The sequence below is a fragment of the Panthera tigris genome, chromosome D4 (assembly GCF_018350195.1).
Source record: "Panthera tigris isolate Pti1 chromosome D4, P.tigris_Pti1_mat1.1, whole genome shotgun sequence".
NCBI classification, from domain to species: domain Eukaryota; kingdom Metazoa; phylum Chordata; class Mammalia; order Carnivora; family Felidae; genus Panthera; species Panthera tigris.
The window spans coordinates 41,335,374-41,363,009 of record NC_056672.1 but is presented as its reverse complement, the minus strand read 5'-3'; the positions used below and the strand labels follow the sequence as shown (position 1 = coordinate 41,363,009).

At 38.0% G+C, this 27,636-nt stretch overlaps 1 protein-coding gene across 16 annotated transcripts in view; it reads left to right on the top strand.

Annotated features, from left to right (window-relative positions):
• BNC2 (basonuclin 2) overlaps positions 1-27,636 on the top strand; it is a 427,090-nt gene that overhangs the window by 164,594 nt on the left and 234,860 nt on the right. For 11 of the 16 annotated variants that reach the window (XM_042964282.1, XM_042964281.1, XM_042964280.1 and 8 more), the window contains one exon: positions 14,173-14,256. The exons of the other annotated variants lie outside the window; for them this stretch is intronic. In XM_042964282.1, coding sequence (XP_042820216.1) covers positions 14,173-14,256 — 84 coding nt within the window. The remainder of the gene's footprint in view (positions 1-14,172; positions 14,257-27,636) is intronic. 16 annotated transcript variants of the gene reach the window in all.

The following is a 27,636-nucleotide window of genomic DNA, read 5'->3' as shown; positions in this document are numbered from 1 at the left end:
TTGTTATAGATGACCTTTGATTAACATTGTTATTTTGCTTAACATCTAGTTTCTTTTAGCCAATCCTAGTTTGAACATACTGCATCTTCAGATCTAAAATAAATATTTGGCTTAGCATTTATTTTCATCTGTTACTAACAGTAAAAGAATGAGGATTAAAAACTAACAACTTCATAGCTACCTCTTAGCTGGTGTGCTAGACATGGTACCCATGTTATCTTATTCAATTATTAAAAAGCATTCAGGGCAGGTACAGTTATTTTTTTTACAGATGAGGAAATAAAGTTCCAAAATCTGTAACCAGAAAAGTTTACCCCAAAGTCTTTGCTTCTTCCTCTGTCTTAATTTTTAATCCATCTGTAACTTAAGGCAGCTATTAAAAAAGAAAGAAGAAAAACAGTAGTTGTACAATCTTCTGGGGATTTTCTTCTTTCAAATTAAATTTTATAAGGAAGTCAATATGTAGAACTGACAAAAATCAGAGGTGCTTTAAATGGAAGGGGTACAGCTACAGAGTCCTATGTTTTAGGCCTCTACCAGAGATCCATTGACTACCTGATCAGAAAACCAAAGCCTAGTACTCCCACACTTCCAAAAACGAAGGCACAGCAAAACCTTAGTTTCCCCATCTGGGAGTTAAGGGTTTTAGTTATTATGAGTTTGGAGGTGCAGTTATGGGGAATTCATAGGAAAAGCCAATATCTGCATAATTTTATTATATTTTTAAGTTTTTTTTTTTTTTTTTTGAGAGAGAGAGGAAGAGAGAGTGCGTGAGCACAAGACAGGGAGGGGCAGAGAGGAGAGACAGAATCTCAAGCAGATTCAGCACCATCAGAACAGAGACAAATGTCAGGCTCAAACCCATGAACTGTGAGATCATGACCTGAGCCTAGATCAAGAGTCAGACCTTAACCAACTGAGCCACCCAGGCGCCCCTGTCTCTGCATAATTTAAAATTTTTTTAATGTTTGTTTATTTTTGAGAGAGAGAGAGAGACAGAGTGCGAGTGGGGAAAGGGCAGGGAGAGAGGGAGACACAGAATCCAAAACAGGCTCCAGGCTCTGAGCTGTCAACATAGAGACAGAAGCAGGGCTCGAACTCAAGAACTGTGAGATCATGACCTGAGCTGAAGTTGGACGCTTAACTGGCTGAGCCACTCACGCGCTCCTATGCATAATTTTATTTTTATTTTTATTTTTTTAACGTTTATTTATTTTTGAGACAGAGAGAGACAGAGCATGAACGGGGGAGGGTCAGAGAGAGAGGGAGACACAGAATCCGAAACAGGCCCCGGGCTCTGAGCTGTCAGCACAGAGCCCGCCGCGGGGCTCCAACTCACAGACTGTGAGATCATGACCCGAGCTGAAGTTGGATGCTCAACTGACTGAGCCACCCAGGCGCCCCTATGCATAATTTTAAAAGAGAATATATCTAAGAGAAAAATAGTATAAGTTAAATGCCAATGTAAAAAAAAAAAAAATTAGTTATGTCATTGTACAGCTTTTCACATATTAATTTTCAGGGCATAGATTTTGTTTAATCCATAGCAATGAAATAATTTTACTGTGGGAAAAGTCATAAAAGACCAAGTCACAGTTTTCTGTCTAACTGGAGTCTGTGTCTACAAATATATCCATACTCTACTTCAGTATGAAAGTTTTTGGGCTTTATATTTGCTATCTGCAAAGGTATATACGTATATATGTGTAAGTGTAAAGATGAAGAATATTGATAGATTTAACTGAGAAGATAATGTAGAAAACACTATTTAAAATAAACTGCTTGTAAAACAAATTAATTGACATGGTAATTTTGTAATATCTTTATAAACCAGGAATTTCAAGTTTTCTAACTTGTTAAATTTATACTGGGATTTTATATAGTACTTCATTAGAAATGTAATTTCTATTTCATTAGCTAGTGTGGTGGGAAGAGTCTAGACTTTTGAGGCAGATTTATCTGCATTTCAGTTTATCTCTTTTTTATGTGACTTTGGAAAAGTTTTGTAACCTCTCTGAACCTCAGTTACTTCACTTATAAAGTGGGACTTAGAAATCATGCCTGTAAAGTCTGGCACAGAGAGAGTGAACTGTTTTGGTTGTTATTAGCAATTTCTCCTTCTGTTATTCTTGTGGTTAGTTTTCAAGCCTTATGCGGTGTTGACTTAGCGTCTCATTATCAGTGGTGGTACTCGGTTCTTAGTATTTGTATCATGTACATACTTGGCCTTTTCATTGCTGGTTTAAAAAATACTTTTGTTGAGGAAAATGAAGATGGAGACAGATCTCTCCTTTCTTACTCTTCACTGAGAATCAGCCACTGAGCAGCATAATTCTAAAATCTTATGTGGCTTTTGGGTACTTTATGAACCTTTTTATGGTAACCCAAGTAAGACACTGATTGAATTAATACATTTCCATTCAGAGGACTATTCTGTTAACCTCTCTTCTTCCTAACCCATGCATGCTTTTGCAGGGGACTTTTTCCATCCTAACTGAGGTTGCTATATAAAGTGGGAATGCCAGTGCCTAGATATGCAGGCTATTGGTAAGCCTAAGAGCCTTTTTGTCTTTAAAACAAAGAAAAAAGAACAATTAAAACAGCAAGAACAAAACTAGAAGCCTGCCCAAACCAAAAAATACAAAAAAAAAACAAAAAACAAAAAACCCCCAAAAAACACAACCTTTTATTTTCTGAAAAGCTTAGTGCTTTTTAAATGCAGAATCTAGGGGCGCCTGGGTGGCTCAGTCGGTTAAGCGTCCGACTTCGGCTCAGGTCACGATCTCGCGGTCCGTGAGTTCGAGCCCCGCATCGGGCTCTGTGCTGACAGCTCAGAGCCTGGAGCCTGTTTCAGATTCTGTGTCTCCCTCTCTCTCTGACCCTCCCCCGTTCATGCTCTGTCTCTGTCTCAAAAATAAATAAACGTTAAAAAAAAAAAAAAAAAAAATTAAATGCAGAATCTAAACTCTGCACCTTGATTTTAATTTATAATAGTTTAAACTTTTTTAATAGTGTTTGTAGAAAGGATATACTCATTTTCTACAGATCTGATTAAGTAAACTGCAGAAAGTAAAAATAAAAACTTTCTGAAAAGCTGCCACCAAGGAACCATTTCATTAACATCTTTTTAGTCATATTTTCATTTGCAAAGGAAGGATAGGTGTCAATAGCATAAAAGGATTATGGATACATGACTTGCATTTTAAATTTTACTCAGCCCTATCATAGATAACTTTTTATGTCTGTAAATCTACATGTCCATCATAATTTTTAATGGATTCCTAGTAAATCATTGTACCATAATTTATTTAATGGACTCTTGGTTTGTGGACATTGAGATTGTTGGCAGCTCTTTTCTTTTAAAAGGAGTGTTGCTTCAATATGCACACTCTTGTTTGCACTTGTATTCTTACTTCCTAAAGATGAATTCTTAAAAGTGGTGTTGCTGGGGAAAGAGGTATAATTTTGCAGTTTAAAACAAAATTTGGTAAACCTTTTCTATAAAGGAATCAAGACTAAATATTTTAGGCAGCCATGTGGTTTTTCTATCAACTATTCAATTCTGTCTTTGTAGCCACAGTCATATAGGCTGTATAAAGGCATAGGTGTAACTATATTTCAATAAAACTTTACTTACAAAAGTAGATCACAGGGTAGCAGTTGGCCCAGAGGCTGTAGTTGTCTACTCCTGGCCTGAAACAGAGGAGACACTGATGGGAGATGGAAATTTATCTCCGGTTGGCTATATGCTTCTCTCATAATATCTTAGAAATGTGTTCCTATCTCAGGGCAGTGTAATGGGTTGAGTACTTTCTTTCCAGGTATATGGCAATCAATACATGTTTTAAAGATCTTATTAAAGGAGGTTTTCATAACTGCTTCTACTTCAAAGCCTAGTAAATTTTAAACTAAGAGGCTTTATATGCCAGTATTTATTTTTATCATTCTTACGTTAGATTTCAGGATATGTTGACAACTTACGGGGCAGAGAAACATCTCTTACATTTATATTGTAGAGAAAGTGTTGTACATTTTCTCATCTCTAGAAGATTGCTTTGATGGAGTCAGGTTTTAGAGGTATCCTCAAGTAAGCTGGACGGAGAGTCCAGCAAGAGAAGTTATTATTTCCATGGAAACATGCCACAAATCAACAGGGTGACATTGCATTAGTTACTGAATCTTTACAGGCCAAATTATACTCAGAAGAATGCTCTGTGCATAAATAGTAACCTCCTTGCATCTTGAATTTCTATAAAATAGGAATTATTGGCCCTTAACTGCCTTAAGGGTGTTTGTTGAAGATCTGGTGGAATAAAAGTACAGTTAAAATCACTGTATTTGTAGCATTGGCTTACTGGTGCCACTATGAATTTTAAGAGATTTATTTATTATTTATTTTGCATGTATTTGTTGACTATCTGCTGTGTGTGTGAAGCAGTGTGGTAGGCGCTATGGGGGAATACAAAGAGAAATAAGTTTGTTCCTGCCCTTAAGGAAAGAAAAACATATTTACAGTCCAAAGTTGTGTAGTGCTGAGATCCCTAAAGGGTGGTAGAACACTGGGGGAGGAGGTCTCTCCTGCCTGGGGGTATCAGAAAACTTCCTAGAAGGAGTGGCATTGGAAAATAGGAAGATTTCAAAAGTATAATGCAAGACAAGGTATTCTAAAAAGAGCAGCATGAAAACTATGTCACATTAGGAAAGTCCAAATCAGTATGCAAGAGACATCCAGTAGTCTAATTAGACTGTCTATTAAGTATTTGCCATGAAGGAGGAAGAAAAGATAAAGCTGGAAAGGCAGGGTAGAAAGAGCTAGGTTGCAGAGGGCCCGGAAGAAACTTTAATTGGTAATTTGTGGGGAAATCTAAACATCATCTAGGAGAATATGTTTGACAGTTGGAGTGGTGATACATGGCACTGGTTGATGAGTGTGAAATGATAAAGGTGGTATTATCACTTTAAGGGTTATGGCAAAGGTCTTAGCATGTACTTGTTAGAAATGATCTGGAAGGAGAGAGATCTGTGTGTGCATGGTGGGGGGAGGCAGCTGAAGAGCTTGAAAAGGAAGAATGGATAGGCTTTCAGTAAACCCATTTACTGGATTTGGGAAATAAGGCTTTTAATCATGATCTGTGGTTCTGAGTCTCTGTTGATAGGATTATGATGATAACATTGCCAAAGACAGAAGTTAGGGGAGAGCTGTAGTAGACAGCTGTAGAGACAGGATTGCAATGAACCTGTTTGCTTTGCTTGTTTGGCTCCAGGTGTTAAGGGACACTTGGAAATTTCTAGTGGGAGCTTGAAAGTGCAGGACTAAAATTCACATGAGAGGTAATGAATGGGGAGGGATTTGGGAGCAATTCTCATTCAAGTGGCCCATGAAACCTGGGAAAAGCATCACATCACCAAAAGGGAAGCCTGTAAAGAGAAAATGGTGTGTTATAGCATTACTTATCATTAGGTAACTTGGTGACATAAGTAGCTCTTTGTGTGAGGCTACTAACACCAAAAACAAACAGAAAAGAAAATTATGTGTTTTATCATTTATAAAGCATTCTGTTGTCTACTAAGCTGCTTCTTTTAGCCTCTAAAGCCGCTAGATTTTAGCAGTAAAAAATATTTGAAAAATTACTTTGTAAGATTCCCCAAGGAAAATCTAAGAAACTCTCTTTTACTTTCTCTTCTCACCACTTGCTTAGACCCACCCCCCCTCCCGTAACAAAGCAATGCCCCTGATAGGAGGGATTTATATTCACTTTTTAGCTGTCTGGTGCCGAGTATAGTACAGCATTTCATCTCCCCTAGATCTCACCCCAGTTAGGATCAGTGGACTTGGGATGGGGTGTAGGGGCTGTGGTTAGTGGGAGGGTGGACACTCTGTAGAAATCAACTTTGTACATTTTTGGGCATTTTCTCTTTTTGGGCTGAGGTCCTCAGCAGGCTTGGAGGGGTATTGTGCAACACACAGTATGACTTATGTTTGAATTGGGAAAGTTTTTACTGTATGGAACAGCAAGACTCAATCTGCTTTCCCGTTCCTTTCTTATCATTACCTGTGTTCAAACTTTGCATGCAAAGAAAACCACGTTGATTCATTGATCTTTGGCATGCTGCATTATGCACTTTGGCAGCCTGGTAAAGGCTCCCCTGGCTCTCCTGTTTACAGTAGTCGGAATTCCTCTGGTCTGTTGATACAATTTGTGGCCTCCTTCAGCCTCACTCTTCATAGTGAGTCTGACTCCTGTCAAATGGGGCAAGGGGCTAGTCCAGAGAAATCTGTATCTCTAGACAACCACTGTGCATTAAATCTAGTTTAAGTGCTTTGTATTTTGCCTCTTAAGCCATGTATGGCTACTAAAAAAAATTTTTTTTTAACCATATAAGTTTAATGGAGATGATTTACTGGGTAACTTAAGACATTGAGTTTTTTGGGGGGGTAATATTTGTTTTCTCACTGTCTGGCACATAACAGTCTTGTATCTTATTTTCTCCCTCAGACTCCTTTTTCTGCTTTCTCACATACATTTTTTTTCTTTAATATTGTTAAACTTAGGGAGAAAAGAAGCCCTTTTGATTTGTACCATTTTGTGCCTCTAATGAAGTGAGATCAAGTAAAACACACCTATTTTCTTCAAAAGTAAATTCCTTTCTTAAAAAAAAAAAAATAATGCCCCCCACTTAAAAAATTCAGTGGCTTCCTGATCATTACGCAAAATAGCCTCTTTCCCCTCATTAGAGATAGTTACGTAGTTACATTTATCCTCCTTCTTGATCACTGTGGAAAACCAGGGAGGGAAACTGAGTGAGTAGAACAAACCCAGTGGCTGAGTTCAAGGTTACCTGGATCATTTTAAAGTGCTTTCAGTTTAAATGCTAAAGTTAATGTTTATCCCCAAATCATCCTCTTCTGATGTTTGCAGCATCTGTGGAGTCGGACAGACCACTGCGCCAATGGCTAACTCATTTTGGCTTTCTTACTTAAGAGCCCCCTTTAGAGTAAGATTATGGGACACCCTGGAACTTATGCCCTGATGCTTTCTTCTTCTTCCTTCTCTCCTCTTCCTTACTTTTTAAAAGAGGCGTATGTTTTCTTTTTTTCTAAACATTTATTAAAACAATTTTTTTCTTCATGTTTATTTTTGAGAGAGTGAGCGTGAGTGCGTGGGGGAGGGGCAGAGAAGGGGAGACAGAGGATCCCAAGCAGGCTCCACACTGAGAGATAGCACTGAGCCCGATGTGGGGCTCAAACTCCCGAACCACGAGATCATGACCTGAGCCAAAGTCGGACACTTAACTGACTGGGCCACCCAGGTGCCCCAAGAGGCATATATTTTCTAAAACTAAGTTATCATCTAAACTGCCTTCCCAGTTATTATTTATTTTCTTGTTTATTTAGGCTAGTGATTCTCCGATGTTAATGCTCCTCAGCATCACCTGGCTGGCAGGCTTGCATAAACAAATGGCTGGGCAGCACCCTGGGTTTTGTCACAGTGGGCCTCAGGTCTTCAGTCCCAAAGGCATTTCAGACACGTTCCCAGTTGATGCTAATAATGTGGCTTGGATGAGGAATATACCTTGAACCACTTGCCTAGACTGTTGGTTTTTTCTATCCGTTTGCTGGTTTGTTCAGTTTTTTTTTTCCCCCCACCAAAAGGGTAGAGATTCTTCAGATTGTATTCGCCTATGTTTCCTGGAAGCTCTGTATATTTAATTCTTAGGTCAGGCCGCTAGCATGAAAGAGTACCCAGAAATTTGCCTTATGTTTTCATTGTGAAGGGCTTGGTTGGGGCAGGAGTGTGAGATGTGCGGCTTCTTGCTCCTTCCCCCAGTGAAGAATTTAATGCCCAATCTCTTACAGTTTCGACAGATCTTTATAGACTTTCTCAACACAGCATTCTAGGAAGCCTTCTGAAAGTTGATTGACCTGGCCCTTAATTGAGACTAATTGAATAGATATTATTTTTTAGTTTCCCTAATTGTTTATATTATTCCTTTGATACTTGAGGTTTACTTCATCTCCCCCAAATCCCTCTCTTGGTCTCAAACTTCTCAGCTCTCATGAGAGTGTGTGCTGGGGGTGGGTGTGTGGGCCCTTATCATTTACTAGTACTGTGTCCCTACTGCATGCTTTATCTGTGTTATCTCCTTCAACCTAGCCAACCTTACACAGTAAAAACAATTATTCCTATTTTACGGATGCAGGAAACAAGGCTCTGGATTGGTATTTTACTGATCAGCTTTACAATTACTGCCTCTGAGGTTAAAGCAGAATTCTAACTCCCAAGCCAATGTTCTTTTCATATTACCTGCCTTTAGGATAGTTGGAGATGAGCCCTGAGTACAGAAGGAAACTTAACCAGGGCATATATAAGCATACTTGAAATTTCACTTAATGTCACTTGTCAGACTTGGCAATGTGGTGTATATGCCCATAAGCAATAGTCTGAAGTGTTAAATTTCCAAAATACTCAATTTACAAGAGTGATTGTAAACCAGTTGAAAAATAATCTGATTCTGTACTTTAAGTGTAAAGCCCGCATGGCACATTTACAAATAACTTCATTCACATTTTCTTCTTCAGTGCTAAAACCCCTGTAAATCAAGAATTGGATAAATAAGCCAACTCTCATATGGTAGGAGGCTTTTCTAGTGAAATACTAGCGTGGTAGTTGAGAGAACTTTGTTTTAATTTCAGTTTCACTCAATTTGTCAAATGTGGGGGAGGACTGTAGTGATGGACCTCAGTTTTCTTGTTTAAAAAGAGTATGATAGAAATTTTCGCCTCTCTTATTTGTCTGAGAGGGGAATAAATAAATACTATGTGTAAAGCCCTTTGAGGGCTCTGGAAGAAAGATTCTATGTAATTTCAACATTATTCATGGTCCATCAGGCTCTCCAGGGTGTCACCAGCAAAGAAAGATTTTTACATCCTATCCCACATTTACAGTATAAAACCAAGGTATTGTTTGTGGCTGTGAAAATCTCCTGTAATTGTGCCTGCAGAGGTGCTCCTATCACAGAGCCTAGGGCCCTGGCTCACCCAAGAGGGCCAGCTCCCAAGGCAGAGGGAGAGTGAACCTCAGTTAAACGGTACCTTGCTCCTGAGAGGATGTGCGCCCCGCCCCCCCCACCACAGTAATCATCTATGTCTGTCAACCTGTTGAGTAGCAGAATCACTTCCTTGACCCTTCTCTGCTCTCTGCCGCTTGATCCTGTAGTTCATTATTCTGAGATGACTCTAGAGGGGACTGTCCTCTGTCCTGCTCAGTTCTGTAATATGTCTCTCATTCTTACCGTGTTCCTATTGATACAACCCTGCCTCATCTAAGGCCTCTGTAAGAACTAGCATATTTCTGGCCATTCTGTATTGGAGACTGGATCAATACTGTTTCGACTCACCAGTTCCTTTCTGATTGTTAAGCAGTATTTTCATTCTTGAGCTTTAGGTTTTGTGTACCTCTCCCTTCTGAATCTTAGGCTGGGGTTCCACAGCTCAGAAAGGTTAGGCCCAGATTGTTGTCCTTTAGTTAAATGGTAGCCTGAAAAATTAGAATGTAAGTTATCTGTACATCCAGCAACTTAGTGCATCTTCCTCTTTTTTATTTTTTGTGTTCATTTGTTTGTAGCAAATGTAGTGTTTAGTGTACATCTTTATCTTTACAGTGTTGGGTAATTAATTTATTTCTTTCTCTGCTCTTTCTCACAAGAGCTCCTGACTAGCGTATTGCCAAATCTGTTTCCTTTAATGGTCTTCCTGAATTCTTTGTGTTATCTGAGTAATTTTTCCTCTTGCTGCTTGGCATTGTCTAGCCACTGAAATTAGGCTGATTCTATCCGTGCTTCTCTCTGGCTTGGAATGTGACAGAGCTTGTACCCAGCCATGTCCCTCAGTCTTCTGATGGGACTCTTTTTGGTTTTTCTCTCTCCTCTGTGTTTTTTAAAACAAATTTTGTCTGTCCACTCTTTTCCAAGTTTTTCATGGGTTCAAATAGTTTCCCTCATCCCTGCAACTGCTAGACTGAAGTCACCAAAACACACACACTTCAGAACTGATCCAGGCTTGTGGCCAGCTTAACTGAAGAGTCTTGAGCTGACATGGAAGTTAGTTTGTTTATTTAGGCTCTGATTTTTATAGTGCCTATCAGGCAAATGACTACCTGAATGTTTCATGTTTAAAAATGAAATTAAATTTCAAATGGGCTCTGACTCTGCAAGAAGCATCCCAAACTGTGTAATCCCTTTTCTTGGTAACATGTTTCGTTTCACAAGTTATCATTTCTGTGTCCCTTTGTTTCTTCCATTCGGTACACACACCTTCTGCCTCATTCAGTTTCAGTTGTTTTGAGTAGTAACTCCTCTTGTGGGGCTTTTTCAGTCTTCTTTTCAGAAGTCTGGCCCCTAACAATTTTTATGTGTGATCTCACTAAACAAAGAACTAGTGTGTGTGTGTGTGTGTGTGTGTGTGTGAGAGAGAGATAGAGAGAGAGCGCGCGCGTGCGCGCGCGCGTGTGTGTGTGTGTGTATATAGGAAGCCTGCCATATTTCCTCCCTGCCCCACAGAAAATGTGTTTTCTGGAAGCCCTTTTGACACTGAAGTGAATGCCCACTGGCCCTCCCTTGCTGAATTCCCCTGAGAGGGGAGAAAGGAGGAAAGAGAGGGAGGCCTTTATGCTTGTTGTCATATCTTTTGTTTCTGCTGATTATACACAAAGTAAGTTGTAAATAGCTCTCTCACACACCATGATTCCTTTGAGGTATGTCCTGGAGAGTAGATATGCACTCAGCTTCAGCTTACCCAGGGGATTTTAGAGGGTCCCTTTCAAGGCCTCTTACTTCCTGTTACAGTTCTAGCACAATGAAATTTAGATGAGTACCAGACAATTACCATTCTCATAATTAAACCTGTGGCATACTGTTCAGAAATATTAGCCGATGAGTTTAATATTTTTTATTGTTTTTAACATAAATGTTTTTATTTAATAGCAAAAGATACTAAAATGCAAAAAAGCATAAAAAAATATGATGTCCCCTTAGTCTTACCATTTTTCAGAGATAAAAATCACTGTGAAACATTTGTGAAAATCCTTATAGAGAACACCAGCATGAAAGAAAGCAGATTTGGAGTTCTCCAAATCAATTTAAATTTTATATTCCAGGAAAACCATGGTTAGGTACACACCATATTTTATTATCTTAATTTAAACTGGAGTGATAATAAGGAGCCAGACAATTTATGTCTGCTGTATCTGTCAGTCATGTTTTTGATCGCTTATAGCTAGCTGTCTCACTACTGAGGGTTGTAAATCAAAAGGCCTAATTGTCTAGGTGTGCAGAGTTAAAACTAATTAGGTTACCAACTTTTATATTTTTTGGTTTTTCCTTGGTATATTTTGATGAATTAAGAAACAGATATAGCTTGTTTTCCCCTTAAAATTTTTTTCTTTACCTGATAATGCCACTAAATGTAATGAAGGGGGAGGGAGAGTATTATTAAATGGTGAACCCATTAGTAAAGCTGCAGCTTTGTTTTAAATCTCAATTTCCTAATCTTTAAAATATGGGAGTCCATTTTCATGGATCCTGATGGCTTTTTTTTCTGCTCAGAAACTCTAGGATTCTAAGTTTTTGAGTGCTAAGTCACGTCCCTAGTGTAGTTCTTTTCGTGATTTGGATTGTTGAAACACTCTAGTAGCCTGGCACTGTTTTCTTCTAACTTATTCACAGACCTTTTTGTTCTCTCTCAGAAACTGTGTATTTCTAAGTGTCTGACGTTGTAATTGAGTGTAATTGTAGTTGTTTAACTTTCTCCTTTCCTCTCAAGAGTGTTTATAAAATGTATTCTGTGGGGCAGAGGGTGGTAAAAAGGAACTAGAAACTTAGTATTGGTGATACAGTCAAATACTAGTAAGGTAAGTGGGAATTTGTTTTGTGTACATAAAATAAAGTATTATTTACACTTAATTTACAATATATATATTCTGGCTCATGGAATCTGCTTTAATCAGTTAACTCATCATATATATTGAGGTTTTATAGGAAGCTGTGTGTTGGGTTTTCTTTTCCTGTGGAATATTCTAAGATGAATTTTTCCCCCAGTTCTTCTATTGCCCCATAGGGAGAATTACTGTTGCAGAACTCATTAGTGCCCCTCCATATGTCAGCTGAGGGGTGGCATCAGCATCAGCCTGCATGTGCCACAACACACATGCACAGTGTCTCTGCTCTTCTCCATGCCCCATTTCTTTCTCATTCCTCAAGTTAGAGGCTAAATTCCTTTCACATTGCTTATGTTGTCCTAGACCACAAAGCAAGTAGTAGGTCTTGATAACACACCTTCTCCACTTCCTTTGTCTTTTTTGTAATTTCTTTCATATGAAACATCAGCAAATGCCTCTAGAATGTAAGCCACTAAATGCAACTATTGCATGTTTTTCATTAACTTCTTTGAAATATGTTCTGTCTTTTTATTTTTTTAAGAGGCCTCATGCTTTTTTTTTAAAGTTTTTAACAATTTATTTATTTTGAGAGAGAGGCTGGAAGAGAGAGAGAATCCTACTTTCAGTGCAGAGCTCAGTGTGGAGTTCGAACCCATAAACCATGGGATCATAACCTGAGCTGAAATCTAGAGTGGGGTGCTCAACCGACTGATCCACCCAGGCACCCCTGTTCTCAGTCTTGTCGAGCTAGTTACCTATACTGAAGCCTTGGTTTTGTTTTGTTTTGTTGTGTTGTGTTGTATTGTGTTTTGAATTGTCAAATGGAGATGCTCATATCCTGTAAGTTGCAAAGAAAAAAACAGGTTAATCTGCATGTAAGGTGCCCACAGGGTAGCATGACCTCAAGTGCTCAGTAAATGTGACTCTCTTCCTTCTCCTTTTGGGCTCCAGTGTGAAATTTGTGGGTAAAGAACAGTTAATTTCAAAGAAAGATGATAATCTGCCCATGTCACCTTAGGGACATAGGCAAGAAGAGAGAATGCAGGACTTGAAAGAAATTGGAGAGTTGGTCCTACAAATGAAGAATCGGCTCAGTGCTCTTTTTAAATATTAGTAATATTCAGTGAGGAACTTGCAAAGTGGACTTTATTGAAAGTTGTTTAGATTTAGAGAAGTGAACTGATTTGTGGGTCAAAAGAAGAGGGAAATACCTTCTAAGGCAGCATACTTGGCTGAAAACTTATCTCTGAGCAAAGAAAATTGACTGGCACAGATAATCCTAAGTGGAGTTAAAGCACAGAACAAAACAGCAGAGGTGGGCTCTGATGGGGAAAGAAGACAGGGTGAAGCTGATTGATGGACCAAGATTCTGAACTACATAGTTGTATGATTCATAAAAATAGTGTATGTTTGGAAATGCTGAGTAGTGATTCAGAGAAGTTTTTTAAAAAGCAGAAAGCAGGTTTAGGTGGAATCTAAATCCTTTTGTCTTTATCTCAGAAAAAATCTAAAATGAAGTAAGTAGGTGACAGTAGGTGACATTTTGGGATGAGATCAACTAATTAGCTAATTTAGTTTTGAAAGGGAATCTTAAGTGGCTTTCAGTGTAGAATTTTAGATATAGATAAATGTTCTAAATTATAGTTGTTTTCTTATCATTTTTATTATGGAAACAGACATAAAATAAGCCTCTTCAATAAAATTTAGAGATAGTAAATAAATAACAAGTATTGATAAACAGAATCTGTCTGTGCTAACCTACTCCATGAATAGGAAAAATAAATTTGATCAGCTAAATGGTGAAAAGGAATATTATTCATTATAGAATGCAATGTTTTTCACTCTCACTTAAGCAAATTAAATGACAGAGGGGAAAAGAGTCACCAGTATCAAGAAGAGATTCTACATTTCTTTCTCTCTTTACGTTAACCTTCTCTGCTTTCATCCAGAGATATTTATATAATGCCTACTTTGTGCTACATGCTGTGGATACAAGGGGGAATAAAAATTTTGTATATCTTTTATTCTTGGAATTTACCTTCTGGTAGTTCATAAACTTGATTACATGGTATTTACAATATACTTGACATACTGAGTGTCAAAAACCAATGGAGTCATGATGGCCTGTTTCATACCTGCAGTTGGGATGTCCCTGCTTCTTTCTGGATCTAATGTGTTTCTGTGCAGTTCTCAGCAGCCTCCACATCCAGCATCTAACTTGGCCATGTTCCCCCAGGTTCCAGTGGCATGTGCTGGCAGAGTGCTGGGTGCAGACTTTTGCCCAAACCTGGAGGAGCCAGACCAGAGGCTGGAAGTCCAGGTTGGAGTCTTATTGCTTTATTAGTTGGGGGTGGTGTGACAGACACAGTGGTCCCTGAAGGCCATACAAGTATAGCAGGGCCATCAGGAGTTGGACAACTGTTGAGACAGGTGTAAAAGAGGAGCCAAGGTAGCATGTGTGCAATGAGAGGTCCTTTTCAGGATAAATTGTCTGTAACTGGAGATAATTAATTTACTCATTCAAGAAATGATACATACTGCAGTGGATAAGAGCATGGTTTCTGCCTCACTTGACAAAGTTACAGTGAGGCCTTTGTCAAGTTACTTTATCAAACTAAGCTTTAGTTTTCCCATCTATAAAATGGAGATTCACCACCCAAAGTGATTATAAGGAGTGAGTGTTCTAACTTCTACCTGGTAGTTAGCAAAGGGCCTGGCACATAATGGGCACTCAGTAAATATTAGCTTTTATCTTTTAAAAGTATCATGTGCTCAGCACTGTGCTTGGCACTGGAGACACATGGTGAGCAAGTCATGCTTCCTGCATTATTATCCCTCAGGTCAGGAGAATAGAAGCCATTCAGCTGGGCACTGTATAGAAAAATATGATTTAATGATAAGTATCTTCCCTTTTCATGTATTAGGAGATATGTCCTGGGACACAATATTAAGTTTATTAATACAGTGAAAGTATTTACTTGGAATTCAGTTCATGTTATGTGGTCTTGGGAGATTAGAAGTAGTTTGGTGTATATCAGATTAAGAATGTAAATATGACATCGTGGCCGAAGACCTAGCTCTGTTTTTATGTGCCTATTAGGATTTAAGGGATGTGTGTGCCAGTAATGCAAAGATACTGGCTGAAGTTGTAACATGGATGGCATCCCCTAGCATGAGCAAACACATAATATTTTTTTAGGGACTCCATTTGGCATCACTTTCTAAATTTTCAGACTGATGGGATGAGCATGGTAAGCTTGGTCTTAAAACATTTTTACTATTTAGACACCCCATATGAGACAGGAGAATAGTTTTAAAAATTGACTTCTTCACAGTTGGAGTGAAGGTAGAAGTGGTGGTAGGAGGAGGTTTCAGTTTTTATGGTACTGAAGAGTATACCATCTCCTGCACACCTGCTCTTGGCCTAGGGAAGACCACCTGAGCTCTGCTGTGCCACAAGCTGGTACTGCCCGGGTGTTGTATGGCTATGGTACAACAGAAAAGCAGGTGTGACACATATGAGACATGATCATGTATTTCCCAGTTTTAGAAAGCTAACAGCTTGTGTGTGACACACAAATGCAGAGTGATGGAAGGCTTTTCATGGAGAGTGGTCTGATCCTTGACCTCCTTGGGTAGGACGAGTGATGTTCTTCAAACACATCACCTGGAATGGTCTGTCATGGGTGGTTGTTGGATAATCTGTTTGTAAACCTTGAGTTATGGAGCAAAAAGCAATGGGTTTTGCAGATGTGACTGCGTCAAATAAAACTGAAAGAGACCAATGGAGCATATTATTTTAACATACCAAGAGAGAAAATGTATATTTACTGGTTTAAGTGAAACCCTGGTTGTAGGTAGTTAAACATTTGTAGAGTTGACAATTCAGCACGGTCCTTGCAAAGAAGACCAAGCCCCTGGGCAAAGAAATGAGTCTCATTTTATTGGGCTCCTCCTTTTGCAACACTATTTTGGCAGACTGAGTGGAAAGGTTGATTCTATTCAAAGATAGTCAAGTACGGTGAATTGGTGGATTAACTGGGACCCATTTGAACCATTTCCTTCTCTTTTTTCCTCTTCTTTTCTAAATATGGCTTCCATACATTTTAATAATATCTGGTACATATCCATATTATGTCAGTCATAAAAAACCTGACACTTAATAATGTTCTTCACCGACTAACAATTTTGGGAGTAGTTTTTCGCTTAGAGTCCTTTCATTCTTGCCATGGCATGTGTTCTGGTCTTCCTCCCCCCTGCCCCAGGAACGAGCCATTTCTTAGTTTTTCGTCTAATTCTGCACTCCAGGGAACTCACTATAATACATGCCAGAGGCATCTATTTTTCCTACTTGGATCTCAGGCTGTCCCCCACGGCCAGGCATTATATCCACTAGAGGATTTGCTGTTTGGCCTCTTGATTCTGAGAACAGCCTCTTGTACACCTCGATTTAGGAGCAATGGTTTATTTATATCCTTTCCTATGAAGGATTTTCATTTAGACATACAGTGCACCCATATCTGATTTACTTTTGTATTTTAACTGACATAATTTCTCATGACTGGTGGAGTTCCTTTCTGCTCTTACCTTTTTCCTTTTCACTCTTTTTTGCTATCCCTAAAATTTCAGATGGCTTAGCAACTTTATTGCTTAATAATCCCAAGATCCCTGACACTCTTTCATGAACGCATCTTTGGTTTTGAGTAACTTTTATCCTGGAAGTCTGTGTTTGACTTGACTTTTGCGAGGGTATCTGCTGGCTTTTTGTGTTAATATGCTTAACTTTGAAAAGTAGCTGGAAATCAAGACTTAGATTCACTGTCTAATTTTGTTGATTTTCCTCAGTGGTTTTTGAAGTGGGTATGAAACTGTGTACTTTGTTTAGCTTTGGAGGTTAACTGATATTAGCAAAAAATTGTGCTCTGATGTAGTTGTTTTCTAGGAAGTGGTTATTCTAGTTTAGACTTCCCTTAATTGCTATTAAATATTGTATTTTCAATCAGAGAAAAGTTACTTTTTGAGTCTAACTGTGCTTCATCCTGCATTAAGTTGTTACAGCTAACCCAACAGTTTCTTTCTTGGTTGGGAATTCAAGATGTGGGATTGACTTGATATTTTTCACCACTAAAGTGCTTAGAAAATTAGAGTAAATAATGAACCAATATTTCAGTACCAGATTAGACACAATTTACTGTGATGTTTCATAAACCACAGACTCCTTTCTTCTGTGAATGCGTGAAGGATCACTTTTTTTTTCCCAGACATACCGGGGTGCAAGTGTAAATTTCCATAAAATTTAAATGAGGTGCTTCCTGTAATTAATGAACAATTGTGGCTGCTCTCTAGTCTGCATTGTAATTAACCGTGATCAGGCTTGTTTAGTGATGACACTGTTCCTGTAATAATTTGACAAGCTACTGTGAATTTGCCAGGTTATTAAACAACCTGCAGCATTCACTTATGGAATCACAGGGATGAGCCTGGCGGCTGGCTGCTGCTAGTTAAATGCAGCGTAAGGGTGAACTGAAAGCTGCTTATTGAAGTCTATCGATCACCATGACCAGATTTAAATTCCTATGATTTTGGAGAAGTTAATTAATTTTGTGTGGGTTGTCTTGAAAACTTTTTATTGCATAATAAACCTGCTAGGGCAAAACTGGTCATTTTTATGAACTCATAATGAAGCCAGCAAATTTTCTATATTATTATGACCAACATGCACTACACAGAATCTGAGGTTTCCCCTTCCCACCCTATTAAACAGGTATAATTATTTAAAAAACAACAACAAGCAAATTCATTCACAACATTCCTCAAATACAAGTTCATTCTGTGTGTGTGTGTGTGTGTGTGTGTGTGTGTGGGTGTGGGTGTGGGTGTGGGTGTGTGTGTGTGTTAGAAACAGCAGATGACCTTGTGCTAAACACAGTCATGTTGCAGGTAGAGCGAGCCATCTAAGTGGACCTTATGTCCATGGTCACTAGTGCACCCGCCTTCCCCAACCCCCCTTCAGGTTAAGAACTGTTCAAAACGTTACTGTCTAGTTACTGTGGTGTCTTTCATTCAGATTCTGTTTATTGACTAAACCACAAGGATTCCTGCCCAAAGTACCAGGCGGTCTATGCTTGACTGATTTTGATTTTCTAACATCAGCCCTGGGGTTTATTTGAAAAATGTACATACACTGCAGCTTTAACAAGTCAAGTGACTGCATGTTTTTGACCACGGAGTAGAGTATATCTGAAGATCATTAAATTTAGGGGGGGAGAAGAGGGGTGGAGAATAAGTGTAGTAGTCATTGTACCATTGCAGAATGTGTGTGTGTGTGTGTGTGTGTGTGTGTGTGTGTGTGTGACACATGGTTTTTGTCTTTTCATCTTCTCCAAGAGCCAGAAAGTTTCCTGCCGTTCTCTTTCCAGCTATTGACAAATGATTGCCAGATGTGAGATCTTTGCAGTGCTCTTTCCCTCAGCAAACCTGCAGCGATGGGATATTTGATTCTCCCTTGCCCATTTCATCTCCTTTCCACATCTGCCAGGGACACACAAGCAATACATCCCTACATGAGAGTTTAAAGTTTATTCAGCTCCTTTTTCCTCTCCGATACAGTGTTTGGAGACAACAGAATGAGGTCCATATGACTCTCTCCCAACTTCACTGTATGAAATTAGTTGTTTATTTTACTTATCTACCTCTTAGTAATTGAACTATTTCATTTTAGTTTCGGTCCATGGAAAATTTGATGCAACTCTGGGAGTGCTAAGAGTTTCCTATTGTTGTCTGCTTGCTGCAAGTATGCCATCATCTTGACTTCTCTCTGATCGCCTCAGTTCTGATACAAACTACACTGTTGGTTTCATAGAACTTCCTAGGAAAGTAATTTTAATAAACAACTGTCAAAATATTAAGTGTAGCATGTCTATAAAATTCAGTAGGCATTTAAGATTAAAAGAGCCATCTATGAGGGGGGAAATTAAACTTGTTTGGCTTGATTAGCTTATGCTGTATTTGTGTCTATTGTCAAAGTTGATATGGATGAGGTCCTAGTTTTAATCCCAAAGAGTTTATAAAAGAGAAAGTACACTGAGTTTGTGAGGCATCTGAAATTAGGCTGTACAGGCCACACACATAATCACTAACATGCACAGAAGCCTTTTGCATCTGCTTGGAATCTGTATTGATATTGATTTTTTTTTTCTCATCTCAGTTTAAAGATATTTTCCAAAATACTCTTATAGCTTATGTTCATACTATAGGGTGGGCTGACACAGGTGGCCTTTCAGTTTTCCTATTACACTTTTTGGCAAAGAAAAAGGTCCCTTATTCCCTGAATAAGATCAGCGTTTTTTTGTGTTTTTTTTTAACATTTAAAAAATAATCCATAAAATGTCTGCCACATGTTCTCTAGTTGATGGAAATGTTTTCCAAATTAGAGCTGTAGTATTGGACTCTTACTGTATCAGTGCTAGTATGTTTACTGTTTCTGCTACCCTGTTAGCTACTCTTACCTACCTGTGATTATGTGAATTTATATTTTTTTGTGAACTTAAAATGATGAATATAAGATAATTATTGTTTCTGAATTTCAGTATTGAACAAGAATTTTGGTTTTTGTTAAGAAAAGAAGTAAATGGCTTTGCTCATTATTAGAATCAAAATAAGAAAAGTCTGAAGTCTGTTTCTCAGTATGTTCTTTGAGAAAATAACAAAACAGCAAAACTTAACAAGAAGAAAAACAAAAAGCCAACAGCCCCTGAAATGAATAAATCCTACTAAGCCCAAGACAGATAGGTAAACCAAACTCATCAAAAACATATACATGAAATGTGTGTAACTTTTTGTATATCCATTATATTATACCTCTCTGTAAAGTTTAAAAAAGGTAAAGGGGTAAAACTGCTTGCCACAAGTTGCCAATATGTTATATGTTTCAACTAGAAGTATGTGTGGATTAGGATAGAAGAAAATTATCATTGAAAATACAGATAATGATAAACTGTCAACATGTTCTCTCTCAAAAACAAGATGATGATCACGATGAAGGTGTTAAGTTTAAACAACACTCCTCAAAACAACATTGTCAAAATCAAAAAGGATCCCTGTGGAAAAGTTTATATTTTTATTGTCCTTTGACATTCTCTGAGGACTGACGCCATGTTAGGCACTCAGTGGATGCCAGTGGCTGGGAAGGTGGAGGTGAAGAGCTCTTTCATAAAACAACAAGGTTAAGAACTCCTGTGGCAGGAGCCAAGTTCCTCCGAGTGTAGATCACTTCACGTAATTTGCCTTTGCTAATGCATTTGCTGGTTTCTCATGCCTTCCTGCTTTTTCCTCAACATGGTTACTCTGGGAGGCAGAGAGGTGCTAAGCAATGGAGGTGTCATCCGGCCCGTGTACCTAGGGAACGTCCTTCAGAGGACGACTTGTCACCAGCCGTCAAAGAAGAGAGTGGCTTTGTGGTCTCTGAACATCTGGCAGCGCTGCACAGGAAGCTGAGGGGGTGTCATTAATTGTGATGAAATAATTTAAACCATCAGGAATAAATGAGGCTGTTAAGCTAAGTTCAGATTCCATTTGCCATGCACATGTGTCTAGCAGCCTGTGTGCAGTTAAAAAAAATTGAATTATATTAGCTCATGAGTAGAAGTGAAACAGATACTGTAAATGAAACAAGTTGCTGTGTAGTGATGACATCGTGTTGAACCACTTCACAGAGTTGCAGTTTGTAGGATCAATATATTGAAAGTGGTACATTATTTAATGAATTTTCATATAAAAGCATGCTTAGGGTCTTGAGGGATAGAGTAAGGACCATTGGTTTATTGGAACACAGGATGGGTAAGTGGATGAGTAAAAAGAAGCAAGCCATTGAGTCAAGGCGGATTGAGTAGGTGGGGTTCTTAGCCTGCTAAGCCAGCTGGATTGATGCAGAGCTCACCTTTCTATGGAGTTTGGCTTGGGGTACAGTATTCAGTGTAGTTGTTCTGTATACGTACTCTAGGCAGGAGGACAGTTTTTCTCTGTAACCCACATTGGATGTTCCTTTGAGAGCTTCTGACTCTTTGGGCACATCTACATTGTTTTCTTGAGGATAGGGACAACTATCTATGGTAATAGATTATTCCTCAAGCAGACAGACATATTTTCAAGGCTTTCTGAAATCATGAAGACTGATTTCAAATGTGATTTTCAAGTACTGTGGAAAGAGACGGCCCTAATTTCTTTACAAAGAAAAGACTGTCAGGTTTGGAATGTTGGGGCATCTCTGAGGTTTTGAGCACTAAACTGAGCAATGGTGTGCATGTTCCAAAGTACATTTCTAAAATAAAAGTCATTCCCTTACACATAAGCAGAGTTTTCAAACATGAACTTTCATTTAAAAATCAACATAGGAATTTGAAAAATAAAGTGAGAGTTTTTTAGATACAGAAAGCCTTTTTGAAAACCACCACGGAGGTAATCCCTTTGTCACATACAGGCGATGGTGCAGAGCGCCAGCAAAACTTGGACAAGGGTCATTTTACTACAAATGTCTTCCCTTACTTTGTTCTATCGGTCCCCTCTAGCATATTGCCTTTCTCTTTTCCTTGTTGTGTACCTCTTTTTTCTTTCCTTTCCTTCTCCATTTTTTCTTTCCATTATTTTTATTCCTTTATACTTGATTCTCTTCACAACCAACCTATTCTATCCTCCATAAAAGTGAACTGAAGTTCTGTTTTCATTTATAGTCCTAGTTTTTCTGCTAGTTAAGATTAATATTCCCAGTTACTTAAACTGTAACCTTAAAAATTTCGGGTTGCATTTTTACATAAATTTGTCTGACCAGTGGTGGATTTTTTTAAGGAACGTGAATGGACCTCGATTCGTTTTTTTTTTTTTTTTTTTAAAAGAATGTACGATACTCACTAAATTATCCCTTTTCTTGGACTTTTGAGTCGAACTGTTACTGATGAAAGCTAGAAATATGTGGCTCCCAGTTACCATTTACCTTCTTCCCCTGACATAAGGAGGAAGACATGGAAATGAAAGTACCCTGAGTTTCCTGACATCTAATAAAACAACCAGTAGTTAGGATATTGCTTTTGTGTATTTTGATCTTGGGATTTCAGTTTAATTGATGAAATAGAACATGAAGATTTGAGTTCTTCAGATCTGTTTTTTTTTGCATTGTTGGAAGGGTTGAAGGGTTGTGTGTATGCATAGGCATTGTGTCTAGCAAATAGCAAGTAGTAAATGCATTATTGTCATTATATAAATGTATTTTACTAATGTCGGTTATGCAGATAGAAATTAGGAAAAAATTTTGCCTGAAAATTTCAAATACCTCAGCCATTTAAATAATATTCACTTTTGGGGCGCCTGGGTGGCTCAGGCAATTGAGCGTCTGACTTCAGCTTAGGTTATGATCTCGCAGTTCGTGAGTTCGAGCCCCACATTGGCTTGCTGCTGTCAAGCTTGTCAGCACAAGCCCACCTTGGATTCTCCATCCCCCTCTCTCTTTCCCTACACTGCTTGCGCTCTCCCTCAAATAAATAAATATTAAAAAAATAATATTCACTTTTAAATAGTTTTAGAATTTTTTTTCCTAAGAATAAGGAATCCAACATAGTAACATAGGGAATTTTGAACAAAATACCTATGCTTTTCTTTACTTGGAAGAAATCTCTGCATTCTGTAGTGCATTTATTTGTTTCTCAAAACAAATAAGAAAATGATAGTATACTCAGTAGTTGTTTGAAGTTTTCTTTTGCAAGAATCTTAGTAAATACTTAATAGATAAAAAGCAGTTTCACACACTTAAGTTCCCTCCTCCCCTTTTCAGTTTTGGTGGAGTATGGATTGGATGTCCTACATATATTCAGGACCTTTTTAAAAATTTTTCTGCTGCTGTTGTTACTATTACTCTCTGCTTTTAAGTGGCATTAAATTTGTGGATTCTGTATCTTGAGTTCTATAGATCAGGTACATTATAGATTAAATGTTGGTCATATTATCTAGATTTCAGATAACCAACTTAACATAAGTTCCTGTTGGGAACTGTCAGTATGAATATAAGAAATGTTGATTAAGATGCTTATTTTACTTTATGTAAGTTCCTGAGTCATAATAGCTTCATAGATGCTTCATAGGAGGAAGAAAAGATAGAAAAACAGGAAGTATTTTAATTCTTGGCTTGAATAGAGAGAATTGTACGTTTATGTGGGAATGTGTGCATGTATGTGGGTTTTGTATATACCTACAATGTATATGTCATTACATAGTAATCCATATTTCTTATGTTTATAAGAATAGCTAGTGATATTCTGTTTGAATATTTTGAGTTAGTCATAATAAGTAACATTACATAAATGAAGATTTATACTGAAAACACATAGTTCACCTAGTTCCACCTGCAAAAGAAAGAAAAACTTCTGTTAGGATAGATAATGGAATCTCAATTTATATGTGAGATGCTTTATTTTTTTTAATGTTTGTTTATTTTGAGGGAGCGAGAGGGAGAGAGAGAACACGTATGCAGGAGGAGCAGAGAGGGAGAAAGAGAAAGAGACACCCCAAGCAGCCTCCACGCTGTCAGCACGGAGCCTCACGTGGGGCTTGAACTCACAAACCCTGAGATCATGACCTGAGCCAAAACCAAGACTTAGACACTTAACTGACTGAGCCACCCAGGCGCCTCATTTTGAAAACATGTGTGTGAGATTCTTTAGGACTCAGTATTTTTTAAAATATGGTTTCATAACTTAAACCTGGAAATTAGCTGAATTTATGTAATCTAATGTCTTCATTTTATGTATTTGGAAACCCAGGTCCAGAAATTTTAAGATTTAGCCTAAATGACATAGTTGGCAAAACATTCTCCATTTCTGATGTCAGAGCCTTTAAGATATTTTTTACTGGTTTTTAGTCCTTCAGAGTTTATAAGCATTATACAGCAGGGCTCTAAGTTTTGTTTTCTTATCATGGAATATTATTTCATCTATTGTGTCCCTTGTTCTTTATAATCTGAGTATTAAGAATGCAAGGAGGCTACATTTTTAGGTACCACAGTAATGGTGTTAGCAAGTTCCCTCATGAAAACAGCAGATCCTTCTGCCTGATGCAGGAAATATGCTAACCTGATGCTAAGAAATGGAATGTTTGGCTCTGGCTTTTTTGCTTTTATTTTCTAGTGTGAGTTCTAGTATATAGGTGTTTGACAAAAGCTAACTCTTGAACATTAAGAGGTGGAAATAGTTCCATCTAAATTTCTCTGTTTCAAAAGAGAAGTGCCATTACAGACCTCTGAAGAATGGAATTACCCAAGAATATAAGTGTTATTTTTTAATGTTCAGTACCTGCCACTGGAGCTTCATGGAGCATAGATGCAGGGCAAGTACCCTTGAAATCATTGTTATGATGAAAACCATTTTTAAGTGCCTTTTTGAATATGGTACTGTGTTTGCATCCTATAGAAAGTGAGCTGAATAGACAGTGTCTCTGCCCTCTAGGAGTTTATAATCAAAAACAGAGAATGTAGCTGACATCTGTTACTGTATTAATGTCCTACAAATAAACATTGATCAAATACATAAATAAAAGTTTTATATCACAGACATGTAAAAACCTTTTTACTTGCCTGATTAAATAGATAAATAGACATCCTTACTCCCACACTGAAACTATCCATGGACATTGTAAAATGACTATAGTGGAATAATCCTGACACCAAGACAGTCCTTTATATTGTTATTTTTAAGGGTTTCCAAAGAGCGCTGGCATTACCATGATGTTACTGATAGCTTATTTAAGCGGGTCTGGATTCAGGCATGCTTTTAGCTTTCTGGTTAAATTTTCCTTCCTTTCTAGAATTTTCTCATTTCAAACTGTTGACTAGTGGTACTTGTGATTGTAAACCAGCAGCCTGGAGTGTACTTTAAAAATTTTATCCAAGCCCCTGATGTTAACAGAAATGATTTTTTAAAAAACTAGCAGCCTTTTTTTCCCCTCTTCAAATTGCTAGAAACTGCATGAAAACAAATGTTGGAGCTTAGGGTTGATGCTGTAACAAGATGAGGTTATATATCCAAAAGGCTTTGAGGGAAATATTGGTAAAAAGATTTAAGTTCACAATTTTGGAATAAACAGATCTGGTTGTAAGTTTAAGTAAAGCTATACAAAACTAAAATTAAACATACAAGTGTTGGCAGGGGGAGATAGGTATTTAGTTTGATAAAATGTTTTCTTTCTGCATGCTTCAGTTTTAATGCAGGGTATTTTAGCAGTCACTTCATTTTTGAAGTGTGAACATTGGGAAGTCTAAAGGTAAACCTGTCTTAAAGTTCAAAATGTTAAAAAAATAGCCATCCCTAGCCCAGTGTAGGTGTCTGTCTGTGTAAATTAAAGCATGTGGATGCATAAATTAATTAGAAGAACAGTTGCTGATATAAATCAAACTTATTTGGTATACTGATGAAATGAGCATTGTTTATAAGATTATCTTGTTATTTAATCTCTTCTATATAAACCTGGCTGGTTAGCATTATGAAGTAATAATACAATTAATGTGATGATGGTATACTTTTTCTTGGTACAGGCCTGATCCTGCAGGCCTTTCTTGACTGGGATTTGTGTATATAGAGGGCCATAAGAACTGGAAATTTTAATTAGCAAGAATGTTCCTCCCCTCCCCCTCCAGTTATGTGCTGTCCCTAGGATAGTTTATTCTTTTTGAACCACTCATCTGCTGACCCTAGAAGGAAAAACTGCCTTCAGATACTATTTTCTCAAAACTGTGCAGAGTTCATTATGAGAGTTGCTTGCTATCTTGTAGCTATATGCCACTGTGCCACTGGGTCTCAAATAAAGAGAAAATTTTACTTATAAATGAAGCCATTAGGAATTTCTTGAATAAACAAAGTTTTTTTTTTCTTTGATGTGCAAAGGAATTTTGCTCATAACTCCTAGTCATAGAAGTCCATGTCAACACATGCAAGGACCATTCGCTATCTTTCATGTGCAAGGGAAAGCATTCCTGTCAGCTAGGGAGCAGAAAACAGAAACACTTGAAAAAAAATAAACAGAATCCTAGTGCAAAAAAAAAAAAATTGTTAGTGTCATTAGTTGGAACTTGATTCAGGACTTTTGCTTGGTATTTTTTGCCCTTTTTACTCTGCTTGCTTTCCTCATCCCCATCCCCCAGAGGTTGGTTTCTTTATGTCCCAAAATGAAAACTTTGTTTTGGGGAAATTAAATCAAAGGTGTGTATTTTACTGATTTTGCTCTCAGGTTGCTTAACTACTTCATGGCATTCTTTTAGTCTTTAACAGAATTTGGAGTGGTGTCTAATAATTTAACTAAGGACTTGCAGAGAAAAAAATGTCACAGGTGATTTACTTTGATTTACTTTTATGAATGGAACCTGATGACTGATATTTGTTGTTGCTACCTAAGCTCATCTAGAGAATGGATTTAGAACAGTGTCCTTTTAGGGTTAATACACAGAGCAGTTATGAATGTGTATAATGACAGCTTTCTTTTTTATTTTTTAATGTTTATTTTTGAAAGAGAGACAGAGTATGAGTGGGGGAGGGGCAAAGAGAGAGGGACACAATCCAAAGCAGGCTCCAGGCTCTGAGCTGTCTGCAGAGCCCAACGCAGGGCTTGAACCTACGAACCACGAGATCATGACCTGAGCTGAAGTTGGATGCTTAACCGCTTAACCGACTGAGCCACCCAGGCGCCCCTATAAAATCTTAATTGTGATTTCACTTTGCCCTGAACAATCAGGATTTTTTTCCCTTCTTTACTGGTTTGTGTTGGTATTAAACATTTCCAAATTGACAAATCAGATATTTGGATATAATATTTTAAAGATTTTTGTTTCATCTTCAGAAGAGTGCCAAAGATACCTCTGTTTCAAAAGTGATTATCTGTGATGCCATAGCAACATCCCTGACTGTTAGCAGAATATGTATTATTTCTGTGGTTTTGTGAATCAGTAACCACTAAAAGATTTCAGAACAATCATCTATGAATGATTTGTTCAGAATGTGCTTAATGAGAGAAACTGTGGCGTAAGACAACCTCACAATACATGTAAGGATACTTTTTCAGTGTTACACTTGGCTCTGTTCTGGATTATGCAACTTGGATTTTCAATCACTGTTGTACTATGCAGATATATTTGATGGAGTTTGGGTCTGTTTCCTGGGAAGCTGTGCAGGACAATACTTGTCAAACCAGTATTGAAATCCGGGGATCTGCTGACTGGAGCCAAGCATATGGTGGGACAGGAAGCTTTCTGGGTTGAAGAGGTGACTAACAGTGGGCTGACTGCCCTTCTCTGCTCACTTATGAGAGCCTGCTTCTCAGATCTGTTAGGAAGTAGGTTTCAAAGATTTGAAAAGACAATATGAGGCTGTGTGTCCTATATCTAACTGGGAGTGATGCATATGACCACAGCATATGAGCAGCTCTAGGGTATAGTCTCGCTCTCTGTCAAATAGAAGCCCTAGTAATAAAAGTAGAAGGGCTACAAGTTGTGCCCTTCAGAATTTTTCTGAGTATGGTTCCTCCATGGGCTGCTACTGTTTCTGGATGGGAAGATCCAGCCTTCTGGGTCTTCTGGGTGCTTTTCTAGTTTCTCTCCTTTTATCATTTATCTATTCTTTTTTACTGTGAATTGTGTATGTCACTATCTGATATCTTCTTGTGTTTTGGT